The sequence below is a fragment of the Diplodia corticola genome (genome assembly GCF_001883845.1).
Source record: "Diplodia corticola strain CBS 112549 chromosome Unknown scaffold8, whole genome shotgun sequence".
NCBI classification, from domain to species: domain Eukaryota; kingdom Fungi; phylum Ascomycota; class Dothideomycetes; order Botryosphaeriales; family Botryosphaeriaceae; genus Diplodia; species Diplodia corticola.
Genome location: NW_017971487.1, coordinates 688,831 through 711,196, shown reverse-complemented (window position 1 = coordinate 711,196; position 22,366 = coordinate 688,831). Strand labels below are relative to the sequence as shown.

General features: G+C 57.4%; 6 protein-coding genes across 6 annotated transcripts; 3 read left to right on the top strand and 3 right to left on the bottom strand.

Annotated features, from left to right (window-relative positions):
* Positions 1-1,050: 1,050 nt before the first annotated feature.
* Positions 1,051-2,808, bottom strand: BKCO1_8000223 (ring finger protein; the record flags this gene model as incomplete). The annotated part of the gene is made up of 4 exons (XM_020279329.1): positions 1,051-1,085; positions 1,143-2,029; positions 2,090-2,633; positions 2,721-2,808. The coding sequence occupies 4 exons, from the start codon at positions 2,806-2,808 to the stop codon at positions 1,051-1,053; spliced, it is 1,554 nt and encodes a 517-aa protein (XP_020133323.1).
* Positions 2,809-3,485: 677 nt separating this feature from the next.
* On the bottom strand, positions 3,486-5,878 carry BKCO1_8000222 (translation initiation factor eif-2b epsilon subunit; the record flags this gene model as incomplete). Its single annotated transcript, XM_020279328.1, has 5 exons — positions 3,486-4,192; positions 4,243-5,432; positions 5,499-5,623; positions 5,684-5,740; positions 5,795-5,878. 5 exons carry the CDS (start codon positions 5,876-5,878, stop codon positions 3,486-3,488), a joined length of 2,163 nt encoding a protein of 720 aa, XP_020133463.1.
* Positions 5,879-6,707: 829 nt separating this feature from the next.
* On the bottom strand, positions 6,708-9,047 carry BKCO1_8000221 (response regulator; the record flags this gene model as incomplete). The annotated part of the gene is made up of 7 exons (XM_020279327.1): positions 6,708-7,234; positions 7,283-7,472; positions 7,524-8,507; positions 8,563-8,706; positions 8,756-8,828; positions 8,891-8,907; positions 8,982-9,047. The coding sequence occupies 7 exons, from the start codon at positions 9,045-9,047 to the stop codon at positions 6,708-6,710; spliced, it is 2,001 nt and encodes a 666-aa protein (XP_020133324.1).
* A 1,084-nt stretch (positions 9,048-10,131) lies between these two features.
* BKCO1_8000220 (tsa family protein) lies at positions 10,132-10,986 on the top strand (the record flags this gene model as incomplete). The annotated part of the gene is made up of 6 exons (XM_020279326.1): positions 10,132-10,314; positions 10,389-10,413; positions 10,473-10,572; positions 10,643-10,688; positions 10,740-10,905; positions 10,958-10,986. 6 exons carry the CDS (start codon positions 10,132-10,134, stop codon positions 10,984-10,986), a joined length of 549 nt encoding a protein of 182 aa, XP_020133325.1.
* Positions 10,987-11,841: 855 nt separating this feature from the next.
* BKCO1_8000219 (c-5 cytosine-specific dna) lies at positions 11,842-18,541 on the top strand (the record flags this gene model as incomplete). Its single annotated transcript, XM_020279324.1, has 4 exons — positions 11,842-12,028; positions 12,150-12,786; positions 12,841-18,048; positions 18,097-18,541. The coding sequence occupies 4 exons, from the start codon at positions 11,842-11,844 to the stop codon at positions 18,539-18,541; spliced, it is 6,477 nt and encodes a 2,158-aa protein (XP_020133252.1).
* A 938-nt stretch (positions 18,542-19,479) lies between these two features.
* On the top strand, positions 19,480-21,753 carry BKCO1_8000218 (uncharacterized protein; the record flags this gene model as incomplete). Its single annotated transcript, XM_020279323.1, has 1 exon — positions 19,480-21,753. The coding sequence occupies one exon, from the start codon at positions 19,480-19,482 to the stop codon at positions 21,751-21,753; it is 2,274 nt and encodes a 757-aa protein (XP_020133400.1).
* Positions 21,754-22,366: the final 613 nt, after the last annotated feature.

Below are 22,366 nucleotides of genomic sequence, written 5' to 3'. Positions count from 1 at the left end.
GCGAATAGCGGTGCAGTGGTACAACAGACCTTCAGTGACTTTGGAAGCCTAGGGTGATGCTGGGAGATGGTTCTGGGGTTACACCAAGATGAAAGGGGTTGTTGTTACGTCCAAGGGATGGGAATAGCCCTGATTGGCGTATCCTAGTATAGGGATGCCCGAAATAGGCATGGGCACGAGACGGTATTCATTTGAACCAGGTGAGGCTCCCGTTGTAATATATACTTGTCGCTTTGTGCCGCACAGCAGGCCGAGGGTTTTGCCTGCAGAGGAAAGAGGACGTGTGACACAGGACATTAGCGTGGTGCATGAACATAGCTGATGACTGGGATCCAACTTCTCCATTTCCGGTATGGCCACTATTATTCATTCCACGTGACTGTTTGCTGTCGTCGCGTCATACGCCCGGTGTTGAGCAGTGGATAGGAAGAAATGAGCCAACCATGACGCATCAGTACCCCGCGCCTGACACGTGCTCGCAAGTCTGATGGCTGAAGTACCGACACCGAGTTTGATCCTACCATGGGAGGGGTTGAAGGAGCAGATCTGACAATTTCAACTCTATCGACCGCTTTCGACCCCTTGCAAAAGGTACAAAAACTCCGCCATGCTAAACCAAGTATACCATTGCGGCGATGAAAGGAAGGTCCCTAGCTATGCTCCCTGGCAGATCGTTCCCGTCGGCTCCTGCCATGCATCCGATTTTCTCCCCAAGCGCCGTTGCCCAAAAATCCGCTTCAAAAAAGCAAATACAAAGATACGGGTTGTGTGTCCCCCAGAGATGCTTATCTTACTATAAGCGCCCCTACGAGTGAAGCCTTGGATTCTGCATGGTGCCAGACAAGAGACAACGTTGCTAGTCGAGGGCCCAGAATCTCTGGCGATATCATTCAAGCCGCCTGCGAAGGCGGCGGCACGCCCGAACCAACGCAGATGACCGGAAGGCGACGTGAAGCCGGGCACGTCCGTTGCTCCAGAAATCCCCTCGTCATCATTCGTATCTTTGTGGTTGACCCGTCAATACTGAAAGAACAGGGCAACGGGATACCCTCAGCCTGAGAGATGCACGTTGAATTCCCAGTTGCCTAGATAACACGACGTTAGCCCGTCACTCCGAATCAACGACCAGGAATCTTCCTCACCTGATTTCAGATTATCTGCTGTATCACTGAGAAGAATGACCCGTCGGCGGTTGCAGTATGACGTCTTGTCCATCATCTCCACCTTGAGGTCGCCGAGCTGGTCAACAGGCTTCTCGAACATCTCGCTGAGGTTTTCAACAGCCATCTCAAGATCCTTCTGATTGTCCTCGAAGATCTCGGTCAGATTGTTGCGGGCGAGGTAGTACGCAAACGCGTAGGTCCACTTCAACGTCTGACGACACTGCTGCAGAGCCTGTGATGCCTGCTCAAGGAACTGCACCTCAATCCACGACAGCCCTGATGACGTCTGAAGCTGCATCATCTTTCTCTCCGTCTTGAGGTAGATGTCCTTGTCAAGCTTGGCGGACTGCTCGTGATTCGCATAGCGGTTGTAGTAGTGCAAGTAGCGCTCAAGGGACTGGCGCGACTTTGCCTGCGCGTCACGCGCCTCGTGGCCGCTCTTCTCCTCGTAGCGATTGCAGTTGTACCAGCTGGTGCCGTGCTCCGACCACACCCCCATACACATCCAGCAGAACTCGTGTCGACACTTTCGGCAAGTCATGTGATTACAGCCTCCGTTCTTCTCGATCGTCGAATGGCACTTTGGGCATTCCTTGGTGTTGGCTGAAATCCAGTTGGCTGTTTCCGAGTCGTCCTCACACTTCTTCAACCACTTCTTCACCAGAGCGCATGGCGCCGGCTGGTGGTCGTTCAGCGAACACCCGAAACAGAAGTGGTGCTTGCAGTCACAGACGACTGTAGGCACAATCCGGAGCAGATCCTTCAATTTCACCGGGCAGTCTACAGCATACTCGCAGTTGGGCGCAGGACACCACTTTAAGTTTTCCTTGTCGTCGACATACGTCCTGGTCAACAAGACGTGGTACCTGCAATGCCGTCGTTAATTTCCAGCAAATCCTACCATGCACGCATCCGGCAAAACGTACCTGGTCTTGAGATCTTCGGCGACCAGCAGCTCCAGGGACTTGGAGTCCACTATTCTGTTGCAGTCGGAGCCTGGGCACTTGATGCGCGCTGCTTCGCCCTCGTCTTTGATCTTGGTGTAGAGATATTGCTTCCAGCACGGAACGCAGAATCTGTGGCTGCACCTCATGGCGAAGGTGTCTAGGTCAGGATCGTCGTCGGCGCAAATGTCGCACATGAAGTCCGGGCCTGCTTTCGCAATCTTCACAGCTCCCACGACATCGTCGCCAAGTCCAGCATCCTCGAGCAGCTCCTCCTGCTTGTCCATGTACTGCTCGATGAGCTTCTCCTTGTTCCATCGCGCATATCGTAAAAGGATGGCGGTCGACTCTGCGGGCTGGCCAAGGATCTGCGAGACCTCGTCGACGACGCGGTTCTGGTAGGCTTGGATATCACCAGGGCTGTAGACCTTGAAGTCGACCTCGTAGGACTTCTTGCTCGGCTTGATGTCCTTGTCTTGCGAGTCGAAGGCAACGTCGGCTTCTTCGACCTCAAGGTCGGAGTCTGCTGCGATAAGCGGGGCGCCGTGTTAGCATCGTTGACCAGCTCGCGCGGGCGGCAGCGGGGCGGGAAGCGGGGCGGGAAGCGGCATACCGTCCCCCAGGCTCATGTCGCTGTCATCGTCGGCCATGAAGTCGTCCTCGCTCGACTGGGCGCTGTTGAAGTCGTCGTCGGAATCCATCGAGGGCGAGGCTGTGGTGAGGGGCGTGGCTGGGAGCGCCTGCTTGGTCAGGCGTGTCGAGGCAGTCTCCGGGCGCTTGTTGGACAGTGACGGTGCGGCGTCGGACTCGGAGGCCTTTCGCTTCTTGACGGCGGAAGGCGTGGTGGGTGGTGGTCAAGGAGCCGAGTCCGCCGTGATGACGGAATCGGCTACTCGCTGGGGCGAAGGGAGGGTCGGGGGGGGGGGGAGAGCGGTGGTCAGCTGGCACGCGCGGTGTGCTGAAGGCGTGGCGGCAGTGGGGGTGCTGGTTGTGTGGCGAGGGGCGCAAGGAGGGCGGGCTCGTGGATATGTTCCAGGTGGGAGTCAGCTGGAGCGCTGAGGGTTGTCGGGCACACGCTGGCCTGGTCATGACAGCAACGGACGCATTGACGAGCCGCTAAGGCAGCCGGGTGTTCGCCCGGAGGCAACCGCGCCTGCCTGGCGGCCTCATTGCCGGGACCGCCCTGCGCGAGACTGCAGAGCGAGTCACCTTCCGGTCGATGCCTGGCGCCCGCGTTCCTTTTTATTCTGCCATCTATTTCCTCGTCTCTCGGCCGGCCCGCGCTATCGCCATGCCCTGGAGACATCGAATCCGTCCATGTGCCGCCGGACATGCTCGGATGAACCTCGGCATGTTTGCAGATCAGCCAGCTATCTAATCACTCGTCTTCGTCTTCGTCTTCGTCTTCGTCCTCGTCCTCCTCCTCGCTGCTCTCGTCGTCCGACTGGGCCAGGAAGTCGATGAACTGCTGCGTCTTGCTTCTGACCTTCTGCAGACCCTCGTTCTCGCTGGACTTGGCGTCCGACCACCACTGCTGGATCGCCTCCTCCTCCAGCACGTCCATCTCATACAGCTTCATCGATGCATGGAGCAGCATGCTGTCTCCGTCGTTGCGGTGCACCAGATCCGTTTGGAGCAGCAACAGGAAGTCGACCTGATCGACTTTGCTCGACGTGTCCTTGTCGAACATGGTCCGGGAGATCAAGCTCTGGTGTGGGCTGAGAACCTGCTCTGCGGCTTGCTTGATGCCTTGTCCGGCCTGGACCACCTCGCATATGCGCCGCACCAGAGCTATGACAAGTGCACGTCGCACCTGATGCTCTGACGCGTTGGTCGTCATGCGGAGAGACGCCAGCTCCAGCTGAATGTTTGCTGAATCATCGCCCTTGCGGAATGAGTCAAGCATGCTGTCGACTGCTTCGTGGTCGAAATTGGCAGCATGATGGCTCGACGTGTCAGAGTTGATTGAGACAAAGCTTCCTCCTCTCGATCTGTCGTGGTGCAGCCCTTCATCCGAGATGTCTGACTCCGAATTGAGCGTGGAAATCGACTCGACAGACAAAGAGAGGCGCCCAAGGTTGTAGACTGCATCACGTCAGCAACAAACCCGTCGACACTCGCTTTCGACCACTTACTAGACTTCTTCGAGACGAGACCTTCGACGATCTCGTCCACATCGTCCTCGTCGGGATCCACGTATTCGATGCCATCGCCCTTCTCGCCGACAACCTTGAAGTCGGGCGCCGCTCTCTCGACTTCCTCGCCTTCTTCCCTTTTCCTCTTCGCTCGGGTAATCCTACTCGAACCATCGATGGTGACACCGTCGGCTATCCGCACACCGTATGAAACAAGAGCCCCGGGTTCGATCGTGCATCTCTTGCCAATGCTTGCTTCGTTGGCAACGATGGCCTTCTTGATGACAGTGTTGTCGCCAATCACTGCGTGGTCCCAAATGTATGCTCCTTCAATGGTAACGTTTCTTCCAATGTAGCACATGCGGCCAATTATGCTGTTCGACACGACACTGCCGTCTCCAATGCTGCTGTCCTTGCCAATGACCGTACCGCGATTCACCACGCACGACCTTGCCAAGATGACGCCGTCTTCCTTGTAGATATTGCCCTTCTGGAATCTGTACGTCTGGCCACGCAGGAGATTGCTGTCCGGGCAGAGCGGGTAGGCCCACCGAGAAATGACGTCCTGGCTTACCGAGTCGTACGCATGGAGGTTCCGGACGCGTGCCGCATAGTGATCGTCTACAATGTGGGTGTGAATTGTCTTGCCATGCAGCTCGTAGTCTTTCAGCACGCTGTGCAGGAAACCCCTTCGTGGAGCCTGGAAATCGAAGTTGTCACTCCACAGCGCCAAGACGTCTGGAGTGCAAATGTCGATGCCGCAGTCGATCAGATCGGTGCGGACCTCGAGCTCCGTGTTTTCGGCAAGTAAATCCGGTGCGATGCTGACGAAATGCTTCTCTGAATGCTCTCTGGAATGCATTTGCTCGAAGTGCAAGCAGCGATCCTTGGTCGGATCAACGACGAAAACCGGCCGCGCCTCCTGCGCCTTGGTACGATGGGCTGTGCCTGCTTCCCTCAACACCATGGTCATGATCGCATTCTTGTCCTTCGCTCGCCGTGCTCTGTGCGCCGCTAGCGCCGCTTCGAGCGGCAGGTTGCTGATGACATCGCCGTACACTACGAGGAAGTCTCCTACGAGGAATGCGCGCTGGTCGAGATCACGCATGGCATCACCGATCGTGTGGGAGGCTGACCGCACGAGCTCGACTTTGGAAAATGGCGACGACGGCGAATACCACTTCGAGTTTCTGGCAGCTCCGTGTCAGCGATGCTGACAAAATTTCTTCGCTCATGCCGGCAGCTCCGCGACCTACTGGATGTACTCCTCGACGAGGTCGGTTTGGGCACCGCAACACACAAAGACCTCCTGCACGCCTGCGTTGGCGAGGAACTCGAAGGTGTATTCAATGAGCGGGGTGTTTGCGAGAGGGAGAAGACACTGTCACGGCCATGTATTAGAGTCTGTGAATACGCCTGCAAGACAGAGAGGAGGCCCAACCCGGGGACGTTCGAGGGTAAATGGGTGGAAGCGCGTCTCGAAGGGATCAGCGAGTATCTGCAGCAAGCTTAGTATGACGCAGTGGTGGCTCGTTGCAGCGACCAAACTCACCACAGCCTGGAGAGGATCCTCGACTTCTTCCTCCGCAGCCCGCTGCCGGTCGTTGGAAGCGCCTTTCTTCGCCTTGGGTCCCATGGTGCGTGACGGTCGGCGGGGGGTGTTGTAGAGTTGCGAAGGTGTTTTCTCAAAAGGCGCGAGTTGACTCAACGCGGCGGGACATGCATGACTCGGAATTTGTGCTAGCGGCTGTCCCTTAGTAGGTCCTGCTGTCGCGGGGGATGTCGCTCCGTGGCCGGCCCTCACAACAACAACCTCTCTCGCTTGCACAATAATGCTCTTGCACCATCTACTTCCATGCTTCGATTGCAACTCTAAATACATACCTCGCACTATCGAAGCAGTTCTTGCCAGTTACTACATATTGAACCTTCTTCTACACAGATATACAATGGATCCCGCCCTTCTCGCTCGCTGATGCGCTCAGTCTCAAGCCGCTTCTGCTTGGAACAGCACGTTAAAAACGGCAATGTAAATTGTCATCATCTGCCTCGATTGGTACGAGCAACGCCAAGATTGTTCAATGGGTGCCTGACCCCGGAGACTCGCCTAAACCCCCCAAAATATCCGAATCCGATTCCGTTGACGCCGTTGCCGTACGCCCGCTCCCGGCGGCCCAAGGCCCTGATTCGGCTCCTTTGCGTATCCCCCTCTAGATTTTTTATTCTCCATATCGTAGATTCCGATGGTATGCTCATTCAGCTGAAGAGCAACTCCCTCCTCCCTCCTCCCCTAGCACAGCTTCCACGAGCTTGCTCGAAGCGGAGCAGCCCTGGACGGGTAAATGGTGGAGCGGAAAATTGAAACAAAAACACTAGATGCATCGAGGAACACCTAGTATCCCACCTTGCCTTGCGCCTGACGTGTTGAAAAATCCTTAAAAAAAAATCTAACACCGCGTTCGGTGTTATCGTGGCCTTTGCATTGGATTCATGGCTTGGGGTTGAAGCTGTGCATTGGCGTAGAGCTGCTGCCGCTTGTTCGGTGCGTTCATGTCGTCTCCCCCGGAAATCTCGGATATCTGTCTTCGGTGCTGAGCACTCGGCTGCCGCGCTCCCATCGCCAATTGGGGGGACGTATTGTACTGCATGCCAGCTTGTAGAGGCGCAGCACCAGGTGGAACTCCGTAGGCGCCCGGATGACCGGGAACAGTACTCATATACTCATCAGCAACCGTGCTTCCGACAGGAGAAACACCCGGCATCTGGCTGGGTGAGTTCCAATTGCTACCAGTTGTGGGCGACTTTGCGGGCGAATCTTCGTCTTTCAGAGAGGGCCTGTTGGAACTCTGCGGGAGCGGTTGAGGTGCTTGCACTGCTGGGGGGACCATGGCATCCATGCCGTGACCTGGCTTCTTCAAGTGTGCAAGATGTTTTTCAAGCATTTGCAGCAGGCCTTCTTTGGTAAAAGGTTTTGGCAAGACGTCATTCATACCTGCTGAACGTTAGAGGAGGTTCTTGCAATGCTTAACCCCGTACTCACCATGCTGGAAATACATCGAAATATCGTCGCTACGAATGTTGGATGTCATGGCAATGATCGGCGTCGAATCGAATTGCCGAATCAAGTGGCAAGCAGACACTCCATCCAAATTGGGCATGATGATATCCATGAGAACCAAGTCGTACTTCGATCCATGGTTCATCTTATTGACAGCCTCCAAACCGTCCAGCTAGACAAAAGTCAGCATGAGATGTTACCACAAAACACAGACGATACTTACTGCGCTGTCGATGGAGCAATGGAAAGCATAGAGGAATTTGCTTCCAATACGCCGGCAAGTGTGATCGTCTTCAACCAACAAAATCTGAGGCTGCCGAATCCAACCAGGATCGACTTGAGCGCTCTTCTTGCGGTGTTCCGCAGCGCGGAATCTGGGATCGTTGTTGCTGGCGGCGGCAGCGGCGGCGGTGTTGTTGTTGTTGTTGCTGCCACCACTGCTGTTGTTGCCTTCGACCGCTTTGGTCGGCATCGGATAAGGAATGTTGTTGATGTGCTCGCTGTACATGGGATCGATGCCGTTGTTCTGCCCGACAGGATATACGAGGGAGTCAATGTCGCCCAGACGAATGGATGTTGAAGAGCTCGCCGAATGGGGCGCGGCGTTGCGACTGGCTGGGCGGGTGCCATTGCGAAGCATATCCGGAGGTGGCGTGGTGAGGGTCCCGTTCATGCGCATAGCCAGCTCATTCATGTGCTCCAGGTTACGCGGGTTGAGCATCGCGTCGGCGTTCGTTTCGCTGAGCAATTTCGAAGCATGCTGAAGAGGCGAGGCCGGGCCGTCATCTTCCATGGATGGCATCTGTTGGTTTGACGGATCCATGTTCCCATTCTGCGCTCCAGGACCGTCTCCCGGGAACGGGTTAACCAGTCTGCTATCCCTCCTTCGTTGAGCATCGACCGAATGCAAGAAGCTCATGACGCTCTGCATGATGTGCTCGTGGTTGACAATCGTCTTCTGCATCCCCATCAATTCCTGGAGAAGCATCGAGTGGTGGATGCTCAACTCGTTATAGCGCTCCTGCAACTGCTGGAGCTGCTGTTGCGTCGCCATCAGTTGCGTGTTGAACATGTCCATCTGCTGCGTAGGAATGACCATGTCCTCGGGGTTGGCGGCGGGCTTCCTCGGTGCGGGCGCCTTCCTTCGAATATTGTCCAGGGCATCTTTATTGTTCATCTTGAAATCCGGATGCTTGAACTCCCAGGCCTGGTTTTGCTGCGCTTAGCACCGTTTTTGCGTCATAGCCGTCGACTGTACTCACTCCTGCGCCATAGGGCGACTGCCCGTTCTCCTCGTTGTTGTGCCGGACTTTGTGGAAATCATATTTGTTTAGCTGTCTGACGAAACTGGCGAAGTTGCTGTGCTTAAAATGCTTGGGCAGGATGTGCTTCGTAAACTTTTCGTTCTGCGCCAAAATCAGTGCTGGCGCTGGAGGCGTGGCGGAGGGCGGCTACCTCCAAAACAACAAAACTGTCGCCCTCATTTCCCCATCGCACAACGCTTTCGTCGGAGGGGTTTTCCAGCATCCTGCAGCGATGGTCAATGGGCGGACTTAACGAGGACGAAAGCGGGTTCAGGAGAAGACGCACTTGTACAGCTTGCGGACCTGTTGCAGCGGTCAGCAGGGCGCATCGTAGGGACGGGGGAGCGCGCGCGTGCGCGCGTGCGGGCATCACTCACGAAGTCGCTCGAATTGGAGCCGCCACCGCCGGCACCTCCTTGGCTGGTGGTGCTGGCGGAGTCCATGGTGTCTCGGGCTCAGATGCGGTCGCGCGCGGTTGGCGGTCGTGGGGGCTTCGCGGAGACAAGCCGCAGCGGGCCAGCGTAGACGGCAACGCTCGTAGACGGGCTCAACGCCTCGACGCAATGGCGTTGGATGGGGTCGCGCGCGTGGGTTCGGCGGGCGCGACTCTCGTCGTGCGGCAGACGGGCCGTCGCAGGCAGGGGTGCCGTTTACGTCAAGAGCCCGACGGCCAGGGACGGGCAGACACGGGAACAAGGCTCGAGAGGCTGAAGCGTGTCGCAATGCGATGGGATGCGCGCGGGACGCGAGATGGGTCCGGTGGATGCAGGACTCGATGAGCGAGACTTGGAGCCCAGAGGGATGAGGTGGGTTCGGAGAAGGCAGGCGCGAGGCTCGACGGTATTGGCGGGCGGCGGCCGGTGCTAGAGGAGCGCTACCAGATGGACACGGCCTCAGCTGCGCGGCAGCTCTGGCGAGCGAGCGAGCTTGGGACGCGGGGAGGACTCGACAGGCTGGGACGCAGCGGGGCCTTGGCGGGCGATGCGTGAAGGGAGAGAGCGCCGTGGGCCAGCTGATCGGGCAGAAGGCTGCTGGTTCTGGGAAGGCGCGGCGAGCGGGCGCCTTTGTTGCGAGCGATGGAACGGCGGGCAGTCAAGGCTGACTGACGGGGCCAGCAGATCGGCGCGGCAGTCGAGAGAGCGGCCGCTGCCACGCTGGTTTGATCGCGCAGCGCGCCGGCGGACGCTGAAAAGCCTGAGGCGACGCCGTGACGCCTGCAGCGCGCCGATTCGCCCAGTGAGGCGGCGTAGCAGCTCGCGGCCGCGCTCCCGGGAGCTGCGGGCGGGCGCCACGGCCTGCGATCTTCATTCCAGATTGCCCCTCTCAATCGAATCTCCAGCGATGTGGCCCTCCGCTGTCAGCGGCGTGCGTCGTCCTGAGTCCCACCGCACGGCGCCTTGCCTTGCAGCCCTCGCTTAGCCGGGGCCCAGCAGCGCGCGCGCGGAGCTCCGCCTGCCAGCGCTGTGACGTCCGGCGCCTGCGCGCCTGCGTGCCTGCAACACCGCCGCCACTCCACGCCTTGTCACGATGCTTGCTGCCCGTCGTATTCCTGCCGCCCTGCCGCGCCTCGTGCGCCCCCGCGCCGCCGGGTTCCATGCCTCTGCCCGCGCCCATGTGCGCGTCGGTGACGCGGTGCCCGACGTCGAGCTCATGGAGGCCAGCCCCGGCAACAAGCTCAGCATCGCCAAGCAGCTGAAAGGCAAGGGACTTGTGAGTCTTTCCCGGCTGCGGCCTCGCCCGCGACCTCGCCCGCGACCTCGCTGACCTCTTTGATCGCGCCCCAGATCATTGGCGTTCCCGCAGCGTACAGTAAGAGTTGCTTTTCGGACTTGTGTGACGTGCCCGACGGCTGACCGCGGAGCGTCAAGGCCCGGCGTGCTCGTCGAGCCATGTGCCGGGATACATCTCCCACCCCAAGCTCGCTGCTGCCGGCCAGGTCTTCGTTGTCTCAGTCAACGACCCCTTCGTGTAAGGCGCTGTCTCTCTCGGCCGAATCTTCAGCGCTGTCGTACCGAGTACTGATCACTAGACCCAACAGAATGAAGGCGTGGGGCGATGTTCTTGATCCTGCCGGCAAGAGTGGCGTATGATTCAGGCTCGCATCCTGCTGTGTTCTTCCATTAACGGCCTCCCAGATCCGCTTCATTGCCGACCCGGCCGGTGCCTTTACCAAGGCCCTGGATCTCTCCTTTGACAGCCGTGCTATCTTTGGCAATGAGCGTAGCAAGCGCTATGCGCTTGTCATCGAAGACGGCAAGGTCAAGGAGGCTCATGTCGAGCCCGACAACACCGGCGTCGACGGTAAAGCTCTTTGAGGCGTCTTGTCGATAATGCATGCTAACGACAATGGCAGTCTCCGCGGCGACCAAGGTTTTGGGTTGATTTGCCAGATCAATGGGCGGCCCAATCATGACCTTGGGCCATCGCCGTCTGTATCATATACGCTGTAGACAGATCAGTCATGTCATCAAAAACGCCTCTGGAAAAATCACTCATGCTCGCGAGAAGGGGTGCTGACTCCTTTGGCTGGGTGTCGGCAATGGGCAGACTTGAGGGAATGCAGAATGCTTTGTACTACCGAGTGACGGGCCCTGCATCGTGCTACAACCCAAACGGCACTTCAGCCTTAATCGTCTGAAGTCTAGAGACTTGCTGGTACTATGCTCGGAGATGGCGCTGGTAGCAATAGCCATCGTACCGCCCACCTTCAAGCATAGAAACTAGGCATGTTGCGTCTGCTAGCCCTGCCCACATCCTCTTTCAAAATGCCCGCCAAACGGGAACGATGCCGCCCCGATGCTGCGTGCCAAAGTCGCGTGAGGAAGGTCGCGCGCCGCCGTTCGCAAAGTACCGGCTGCTGCGCCCGTCATTGGATCGAGGGAGGCTGACGTCACTTCTCTCCGCAGACAACGGCGTGGATGGAACCAACCATGTGGAGCCGAGGCGGTTCGTGGCAGTTCGTGGCGGTCTTCACCAGCAGCAAGCCGGAAGTGGGGTGGGGCCTCAGGTTGCTCTGGTCCGTCTCAGGACGAGCGTGTCTGAATTGCGCAGGTAGTATCGTATGCGTGCACTGGTACAATGCGTGTGACCTGGGGCTGCATTGCGCGGCAGGCACCTGGCTGCCTGGCTGCCTGGCTGCCTGGCTGCCTGGGTCCATGATGAAGCAGCTCCCAGTCGCCGCGCCGGCGCGGCCCGTTCTCCCGGCCACCGCAGCGTCCGCACTCCGCAGCGTCCGGCATGGAACGCGTCGGCGCGTCGCCCAGCTCCACGCGTCGCACGCACAAGCTGTCCGAAACACTTCCTCCCCCCCATCGCGGACGCCGAAACATCATCACAATCATGGCAAACCGGGACATCCGTGCATATCTTAAGCGCTCAAGCGCTCAAGCAAATTTGCAAATCGGCAGGTTCTCTCACGTTGCCAGTATGTACCGCGCTTTTCATATATTCCTCTCCATCTACATGGTGACTGGCTATGGTGGCGAGCAGGACTATGCGACATTGGATGTCTTCAGACCGCCTCTAGTGCTTACAGTCATTTGCAGTTCCCGTTCGGACGAAAAAAGCCAAGCCGCCCGCCGTCCTGGCCGAAGCTTCTGACGACGACGAAGCTTCTGACTATGCAGAGTCTGGGGCCTCTGCTTCACCTCAGTCTGACGATTTTGATTCCAATCCAGACCTAGACACGAGTCCCGAGCCAGATGCAGATGCAGATGAGTCTGAAGCCCATGGCGTGGATCTCATGGAGATGGATGAGCCCGCAACTCTCGTTGAGAAGGCGCGCCCGAAACCTCAAAGACGCAAGACAGAAGCCAGCGGGAAGAGACCTACCAAGTCACGCGGCATTGACACCAATCTTCCGCCCCTATCCAACATCGAGGATATTTTCAAGGACATTACACAGCTGGCCATGGAAAACGGTTTCAACAAGACATTGGATGCATTGAATGGTCACGAACTGCGCATTGCCACAATGTGTTCCGGCACAGAAAGCCCTGTTCTAGCTCTTGAGCTCGTGTCTGAAGCTTTGCAACAAATCGGAAAATCGCTGCGCCTTCGTCACGTGTTCAGCGCAGAAATCGTCCCGAAGAAGCAAGCATACATAGAGAGGAACTTTCATCCCCCTATTATCTTCCGGGATATTCGCGAGCTTACGAAAGAGGACGCGTTTGAGGCCGGAGCGTACGTATCAGGAATTCCCGAAACCCAGTATGGAAATGTACTCATGGATATTAGGACGAATGTGTACGGTGCAAAGGTTGCAATTCCTGGAAATGTTGATCTCCTCGTTGCTGGGTTCTCATGTGTCGACTTTTCCAGTCTCAACAACAAAGGCAAGACCCTTAGTGAGAAGGGTGAATCTAGAGATACGCTTGAAGCCATCTTAAGCTATGCCGAGAAGTGGAAACCCAAGATCATCGTCCTGGAAAATGTCTTCGGAGCACCATGGCCCAAGTGTGTCGAGCGTGCAAAGAAGGTGGGTTACGCGGCGGATTTCGTGCGCGTAGACACGAAAGATTATTATTTACCGCACACCCGCACTCGTGGGTACATGGTTTGTATTCACAAGGAGCAGTTCCCCGGGCCCGGCAGTGTGCACTCGGCTGTAAGCAAATGGAAAGAACTAATGCTGAGTTTCAAACGCCGCGCGAGCGCCCCGGCGTCCGATTTCCTTTTACCAGCGGATGACCATCGAGTCCATCAGTTCAATTCCCAGCTCAACACACAGTACAGACAAGACTCCAGAGACAGGACAGTGAACTGGGATGCCTGCCGCATTCGACATCAGAAAGTGCGCACATTAGATCGTCTCGGCAGCCAACGGCCGATAACTCAGTGGATCGATAGTGGCTCATGCGTTACCTTTGAGAACGCACACAAAATGTGGTTCTCAAAACAAGTCGAAAGAGTGTGGGATTCAATCGAAATCCGCTTTCTCCGCGCCGCCAAGGACAACGGCAGTGGCATGCCTGGATATGATCCCATGTTCAAGACTTCGATCATGGAGTTGAGCCAGAATGTGGACAGATTTGCCCAAGAGATGCCATTCGGCATCTGTTCCTGCATCACCCCTTCTGGCATTTTCTACTTGACTGATCGTGGTGGTCCGTTGACGCCGTATGAGACGCTGGCTCTTCAAGGCCTCCCCTTGGACAAGATCTCGTTCACTATCGAGACAATGCGAGAACTGCAGGACCTCGCAGGTAATGCAATGAGTTCGACCGTCGTCGGCGTAGCGCAATTGGCAGCTCTTATTGTGGCATCTCCCGCGCTCAAGCAGGTCGGCCCACCAGCAAACTCCAGACTCTCGACGGCTCCCAAAATCAGTTCTTACTTACGAGGAGAGGATGATTTGCAACCGATAGTGTATGAGGACCTCGGGTCATCGAGGTTCTCGGTCAGTCGGCTTTGCAAGGATGCCTTGGAAAGCGTACGACTCTGCCGTTGTGAGGGTCGATTCGGAAGCACAGATTACGAAATCCTCGTGTGTAAGGAATGTGGGCACTCAGTATGCACCGGATGCAAAAGCAAGCCCACGCATGCGTGTACGACTGGAGTTTTTAATCGCAGCATCACCGCTCATGGATTTGAGCTCCGGTGGAAGCATCACTTCCCGTCTGAACTTCACTTCTCCACGCACCCCCACCTCCCTAGTTTGGGGAGTGGTTATCAAATGGACGAAAGTCTCCGTGCTGAGTATTTTGAAATAGTCAAGACGGCCCTCAAGGGACAGTTCAAGTTCCAGACCTTCCAACGCACCTCAAAGTGGGCCATCCATTACGAGTCACATTCCGCTTTCCTAAACCTGGAAATCGGAGATGTAGCAGAGTGGCGCCTATTCGTCAAGGCTCCCGCAAAGTGGGCTGGGAATCATCCACTTAGAGACATCCTTAAATCGCCCATTGCTCGTGCCAAGATGCCTATGGACCTCGATCCAGATGACGCTAATAGTTGTTGGGCGGATGATTGGGAATGGTTCGTCCCCTCGACTTGCCGCTTTCAGGTCTCTGTTCAAGAGGCAACTGAAGATGTCAATCCGTCCTGGAGGGCGTTGTATGGGATGGTCGAGTACCAAAAAGAGACGGTTCCTCAGCGATTGAATGTCACAGTCCATCCCGACGATGCACAAATTCTGCCCAAGGACTTTTCTGGGATATACAGACATTTGCCGGCGTGTGGCACAGCCTGTTCATCTTTGTACCGACGCGTCTCCGGTTCTGGTGCGCACATTACAAGTGAGATGGAGGCCAATCCCCTCTATCTCTTCCTCGATCCTTCCCGGATTGGCCCTGTCGATCAGGACTCCTTCTTATTTTCCCATAGCCACGAGCGTCTTGAATACAACGAGGAAAGAGACGTGGTGGCCCGTCTGGAGCCCTCGTTCCGGCCCTGGATCCGGAAAACATTCCAGACGCATGGGTACCTCACTGGAGTCTGGGTCCAGGGAAGCACAGAAACGGAACTGCTTGCATCGCACAAACTTCTTGTCGTCAAAGGACCAAGTAACATTTCTGACTGGGGTACGATAGTGTCTCAAGACTGCTCACAAAGTCTGGCAGTCCTGAGTTTAGATTTTCAGGCCGAGGACAGAAGTGGAGGGTCTAGGGAGTATCGTTTCGACGCGCGTAAAGGAACAGCGTTCATGAAGGCATTCTCATGGGTACTTGCGACCAACGCACATCTGCCAAGTCTGAAAGAGTGGCGACGACTCGACATTGGCGATATTATTGGACACTGTGATGCGTGTGGCCCCACGCTACCGACAGTCCGATGGGCACAGTCTGACTCCGGACGAGGGAACAACAAGGGTGCCTTTGTCGCTCAGGAAGACCCAGAAGAAGCCGCTCAGTATGAGTTGAGGATGAAGGCCCGTCCGTCAATTTTGGACATGACGGCAGTTGTTGACGAGTCCAATGTCTGCCGCTTGCGGGCCGGTTTGAACGTTGTTTCTTTGGCTCATAGAGCACTCGCTCATCTCCGTCCGGTTGAAGGAACCGCAGTTCTGTCTTGGAACCTGACCACCGAGTACGTACCTCCCACAGCGCCTCGTCTTCGGCCTTTTCGACTTTTGAGTAATATCAACGACCGAGAACATGAGCAACCGAAACGCTTCCGCTTAGATCTCCGGCCTACCCAGCGAAAGTCTCTTTTCTGGATGAGGCAACAGGAAAGGGAGAAACACTTCACTCTGCAAGAGGTGGCTGAAGAAGTAATCGAGCCGATCCGCTGGAAAGTCGAAGCAAAGGCGGAGGTCGATATGACGGTGAGGGGCGGTGTCATTGCCGATCAAGTGTCATACGGCAAGACTATTACGTCGCTGGCTCTCATACACGCGGGGTTCTGCGAATCTCAAACCAGCGCCAGCAATGATGGGGGGTTGATCCCATTGAAAGCAACGCTTGTGCTTGTCCCGAACAACTTGCCAAACCAATGGATGCAGGAAGCTTTGAAGTGCCTGCCGAGCAAGGACTATGCTTCTGGAGCAATCCTGAAGATCAGAAATGCCAATGAGTTGAAGAGCTTGCGAGTCGAAGACTTTAGGCAGGCGAAGATAATCATTGCCTCGTTCTCGCTCCTCGGCAAAGACTTCTATGCCCAGCAACTTGCAAACGTCTCGGCTGTGCCAGAAGTCCCTGCATCGGACGGGCGCCAATACGAGGCATGGTTCAAGTACTGTCTCAAACGGATCCCAGATTTGAATGATCAGCTAAAAGATTTGGGTGTCTCCTCATTCAAGCGATACCTCAAGGACGAACTGGAAAAGACGAGGTCTCATAAAGATTTCAGCGGTATCATTCCCTCGAAGCGCACCAAAGGTGCAAGCTACAAGAGCTTCGAGGAGCTGGAAGACCAGACAACTCGAAGCAATCACACGAAGGCTCCGGGGACTGCGAAATCATACCCGCGGAAGGCTGACTGGGAACGATGGGAGTTTCCAGTGTTCCATCAGTTCAAATTCAACCGGGTCATAATCGACGAGTTCCACTACCTTCGCGACAGAGACTACACTGCATTGGTCACGCTCTCGGCAGACAAACGGTGGATCCTTTCTGGAACCCCACCTCTTGGGGACTTTGCGGACGTCAAGCGGTTCGCGGCATTCTTGGGAGTCAATCTCGGGATAGACTGGGACACACCAGGCGTCATCACACGGGAGAATTCCAAGCAGATGCGCAAAGAGAAGACGAGCTTCGAGCTCTTCCAGACGTTCAGTGAACGACGCTCTCCAACGTGGCACGAGAGGCGGCATCAACACGCACAGACGTTCCTGGACATGTTCGCCCGACAAAATTATGCCGACATCGGTGATGTCAAATGCTACGAGAGCCTGCGGTCCGTACCGTTGGCGCTTGACCATCGCGCAATCTACGAAGAGCTGTCTTCGTACCTCAAGGGTCGAAACATGGCCATGGCTGGCGTGTCCAGTGCAGAGACTGGAGATCGAGCCAAAAAACTACGGCAAGCCATGCGCAACTTCGAGACGGCTGAGGAAGCGCTGGTGAACTGCTCTAGTGTGCGCATTGAAGCGGTCCACCAGACTTCAGCATGTAACAGTCTCATCGAGCAGCGCGACGCAGAGCTCAAAGAGCAGGGGGAAAGGCTACGAAAATACATCCTCGAAGCTTCAAAACTCGCGAGACTCAGCGGCGATCCGAAGAACGAATGGGCTCAATGGACGCAGAGGTACAGAGGGGTCGGCCTGAGCGCCGCCGCAGATCCCAAATCCCAAGTTGAAATCAGGAAGATGATCCTGAAAGCCGAGGCAGAATACGCCGGTATTGGGAACAAGCGATCCGCAGATGCTGCAGCCAGTTTGCAGACACTTGTGCGAACCAAGGTCGGTGCAGAAGCTCGCAAGTTTACGAACATGCGTAGATCGCTACGGTACGCTCGGTCCATCTCAAAGGTCAAATCAGCGCTCCGGGGTGTGAAGCAGCTGTACTGCGAATGTGGGGACGCATCCCACGAGACCACGGCCGAGCTTAGCTCTGTCATCGTCGGCTGTGGACATGTGGTTTGCAGCGATTGCCTGGACGCGGGCATGGCAGAAGAGAGGTGTGGTGTGCTCGGGTGTGAGATGGAGATTCGGGAGCACGGAGTCCTTCATGGGGCGAGCTTACGCGGTTGCGAGGACGTGGCAGCTGGGCCAAAGAGCTTTGGGTCGAAGCTGGATAGTGTGATGGAGTTGCTGGGAACCATCCCCGACGAAGAACAGGCCATTGTCTTCGTGCAATCGTACAGCATGATGGCGAAGGTTGAGCAAGCACTCAAGGCCAGAAGCATCCCGGCATACGCCATTGATCGGGTGTCTGAAAGCGCGACGGACAAGATTGAAGCTTTCGTCAAGAACTCGCGGTATACGGACAGCGGCAAGACCAAGCTCAACGGCGAGTTTGGGAAGGTGTTGATTCTCAACCTGGGAGACGAGTCGGCATCTGGGATGTAAGTGTTTGTGAGCGATGGCGAGTGATGTCGACTAACGCAGTACAGGAACCTCGTCAACGCAAATCACGTCATCTTTCTCTCACCGCTCCTGACCAGTACGAGCCAAAAGTACCATGCGGCAATGGTGCAGTCGGTTGGACGGGCACGGCGATACGGGCAGCAGAGGCCGGTTTACGTATACCGATTCATGGCACCGCACAGCATCGACGTGGACATTCTCGAACAACGCGAGCGGCGCAGCACGGCCTTGACAAAGGAGGCGCAGAAGATGGCGGCTCCGTTGGAGCGGGGAAAAGCACAGTACGAGGCGGTGCGGGTGGTGGAGGATGCCTCTTTGGGCATGATGGTGGTGCCGAAGTCCTGGGTCCAAGACATCGGCAAGGCACAGCAGCACGGACTCCTGCTGGGGGCATCCAGCGGCGACGAGGTGGAGCGGTTCAACTCGCTCTCCAAGCTCTCGGAGGCGTACGCCCAGGACGGCGAGGCGTAGGTGGTTGGTGGTGGTCACATGTCTTAGCGTCTGAGCTTCTGAGGCAAGCGTCGCAGAGGATGTGTGGGTGGAGCCGTGGAGCACCACTGGGTGGACTGGCTGCGTTGTCACGGAGCGAGTCAGACCGCATGTCGTGGGGATCCTGGTTCTGGCCACGCTTACCCGTCTGGGGTGTGGCTGGCGGGTCATGTGCGCGCGGGCGGCGAGGGATCAGTGGGCTCGAGGCATCGTCGCCGGGCGGTTGTTGTTTGGAGCAGGAGGATCACCGGGGCCATGAGTGTATGTACAGTAGCACGGCCAACGTGAGGCCATGTGCGGTTGCGGCAGGCATGGGTGCGGGTTTGGCGGCGGCGGGAAGCAAAGCTTGGAAGCTGGAAGGCTGGAAACCGGCCCGTCTTTTACAGTCGCGCGTCACGTCGTCAACAAACAACATACCTAGGTACAACAATAATAACAACAGTCCGTCGCGGATGCCCTCGTCGCGTCGTCCGCCAGTGGTGCCCAGCGCGCGCCCCAGTCGCCGCCCCAGTCGCCGCCCCAGTCGCCGCAGCCCCCCATGCCTGCTCTGATCGCACCACGCTGGTCACCCGGGAATCCGGCTTTTCTTCACGACCAACACGGCTGCCAGATGCGCCGCCGACTCTTGCCGTCTCACCGCTCGACTCGCCCGCATTGCGTCACTCGGCCTCGGCCATTGGCAGCAGAGAGTGACTACCGACTACACAGATACCTCTACAGCGCTTAGCTAAGTCACCATCGGGCACTGCCCAACGTCCAGCTAGTGCTCGTCCCGGAAATTGCATCTGTGGAATCCTTCGTACGCGGTGCACTGGAGCAACCGCTTGAAGCTCGGCCGTGGCAGCGCCTGGATATTATATGTACCTGTTGCTCATCTCGCGCTCCAGCTCTTTCTCGCGACGCTCCATCTCCCAGCCAACATGGTCCCGGATGTCAACGCCGTGCCCTCTGCGAACGAGATCACCGTCCCGCGCCTGCGGCCATCGTCTGCACACGTCCCGCCTCCGTCCAAAATCTACAGTCGCCGCAGCCCATCCAGACCCCGGCGCAGATCCATCGATGGCCGCCCGCTCGTCCGCAGCAGCACCACCAAGGTATCAGTCCGCATGAAACCGCGGCCTGCTGCCACTGCCGCTGCCGCTGCCACGGCTATTCCAGCCCCAACACCTGCCACTTCCACTTCCACTTTACCAACCTCCTCGTCTTGGCGACCACCGCCGCCTTCCCGACAGGTCTCATGGTCGTACCTGAGGAAGACGTCGTGGTCGTCGCCGCACAAGCATCCGCTCGAAGCCCAACCCCAGGACGTGGACCATGGCTCTTCCATGGGCGGGACTGGTGACAGTGGAGCTGGTGATCCCGCATCATCGAGAGCTGCAGGCTCGCTGCGCCCCCGGTACTCGGTCTCGTATCGTCTCGCCAAAGCACCGCGAGCTGCTGCCACGAGCGCCGCTGCTGCCACCGTCGCTCCCACTGCCGTTGGCGTCGATGAATCTCCAGCAGCTGAGCCTTCGCCAGAAGCGTCGGCAGGGGCGGAAGCTGGACCGACCGATGCCACCGCCACGAAAGGCTCGGAAGAAACTGTGACAGCCGATGATGATGATGAAGGCGTCACATGTGCGAAAAATCAAAGCAGATCGTCGACATCACCACCTCCTGCACAACCCACTCCACTCTTCGATGAGGCCACGAGGTTGACAGCTGCCTGGAAAGATATTCAGCGCAAGGAGCGGCAACTGAAAGTACGCGAAGACGCGCTCAAGCTGAGCCAGAAACGCCTCCGCCAAGACCGCGATGCGCTCGAGAAGGAGAAGCGACGGGTCCAAGAGGAGCTGAAAGCGCAGCAGGAGCGGGAGCGGGAGCATGAGCAGCAACAAAAGAAAACACGAACCACTACAGCCAATGCTACCACTGCTGCCCCCGACGAAGACACCACCCGCAAAAGACGAGCCGCGAGGCGGGGCAGGAGCAGGAGCAGGAGCAAGCCGCGAACCAAGGTCGTGTTTCCCGACGACTGCTGGCGGCTGGACCATCAGAAGCAACAAGACCACCGTCACTCGTCCTGGTCCTCGGTTAACAGCAGCGACGCTGGCACCAACACCTCCCGCCACTCGTCGACATCCTACCCTTCCGACGCCGAAAGCGCCACTACCGCTGCCACACGCACATCGTCGTCCTCATCCACCCGCCCTTCCCCCGAAACTCAGAGCGATCCCAATCCCCAACCCCAACCCCAGCCCAAACCCACTTTCGAACCCAAACCCAAACCCACTTCCGCACCCATACCCATAACCATACCCATACCCATACCCGTACCCGTACCCGTACCCGTACCCACACCCTCACCCCGACGCACCTGGTCCCCCGCCGACCTCGGACCCTCCCTGGCGGCCTACAACGCCCAATGGACGGCCCTATCGCCGCGCTCCGCCGCGATTCCCTACCCGTCGCCCAACCACTCGGCCGCCGAGCTGGTCGATGCCACGCACCTGCGCTCGCTGCTCCACCTGCTCCTCCCGCTGCCGGCCGCGGCCATGGAAGAGAGGAGGAGGATACTGGCCGCCATCATCGCCGGCAGCGGCGGCGGCAGCACCCACCACGACGCCGTCGTCCATTACAACGTCGTCCACTTCTTCCTCGTCGCCCGCGGCGTCGCGTGCCGGCCGGTGCTGTCGCGCGGGTTCGGCACGGCGGCGGTGGTGGCGCCCGCCGTGCTCAAGCCCGATTACCGGTTCGGGTTGAGGAGGGTCCCGGTCGCCGCCGCCGTCAATGGGAAGGAGGGGAGCGGCGGCGGCCGCGAGGAGAGCAAGGAGCACAAACAAGTGTCGTTGAGGGCGTTGGTCAAGGAGGTGCGGGGCGAGTTGAGGAGGTGGCACGAGGACGGGTTGAAGTATCGGGGCAGCGGCGGCGGCGGCGACGTTGAGAACGGCCACGTGGAGGAGAGGAAGGTCAACGAGGAGCTGGTCAAGGACGAGACGGCCAAGGCCGTCTTCAGGGCGTTTACCGAGCTGAGGGATGAGCTGTTGGCCGAGGTGCGGTGGAGGAAGAGCATCGGCATTACCGACGATGGGGTCGTTGCCGCCGAGCCGAGGAGAGAGGAACGCCCGAGGTCGGGCTACGGTGCTGCTCCGGAAGAGGAGCAGAACGGGGCAGGTGGAGTGGACTGGTCGGTTTTGTCCGAGGCCATGTTGTAAGACGGAAAGAGGGTGATTGTGATGTCTCTGGTATGATTGACGATGGTGATGAATCTGGCGATGTGAATAACGAACAAGGGCATGACGGTTAGATGGCTGCTCCGCGAGGAGAACGAACGAACTCACGGGTTTGAGAAAGAATACGGCGTTTGTTTTTGAGAGGGTGTTTTTTTTTTTTTTTGCATACTGTTCTGTTCATGATACCTCGGGCGGCATGGTTTGAAATGCATCTTGTAGGTGTAGTATGTTTAGTTAGTTACATGTAATCATCGATTCGTTACTCTTAAGTTCGTCTCCGCATGTGCTTCGTGACTGTCGTTATCATCCAGGCGTTCTGTTGCTGTCGTTCGGACCAAACCAGCTAATCGTCAACCCTCATTAATCCATTACAAGCCAGACGCCTTTTCCCTCCTCCTGCATGACTTCCCTCTCTCGGCTCGGGGAATATGTTGGACTTTTTTCTTTCTTTCTCCCTGCAGCCACTGCTTTCATCCTCCACTAGTATCGCCGACGCTTCTTCCCTTAGCATAGTAGTCGCTGCCCAACCACCCCTCCTCGTAAAGCGCCACTCACATGACTTCTCAAATGCGGCTTTGCTGGCAAGGGCCCCCCG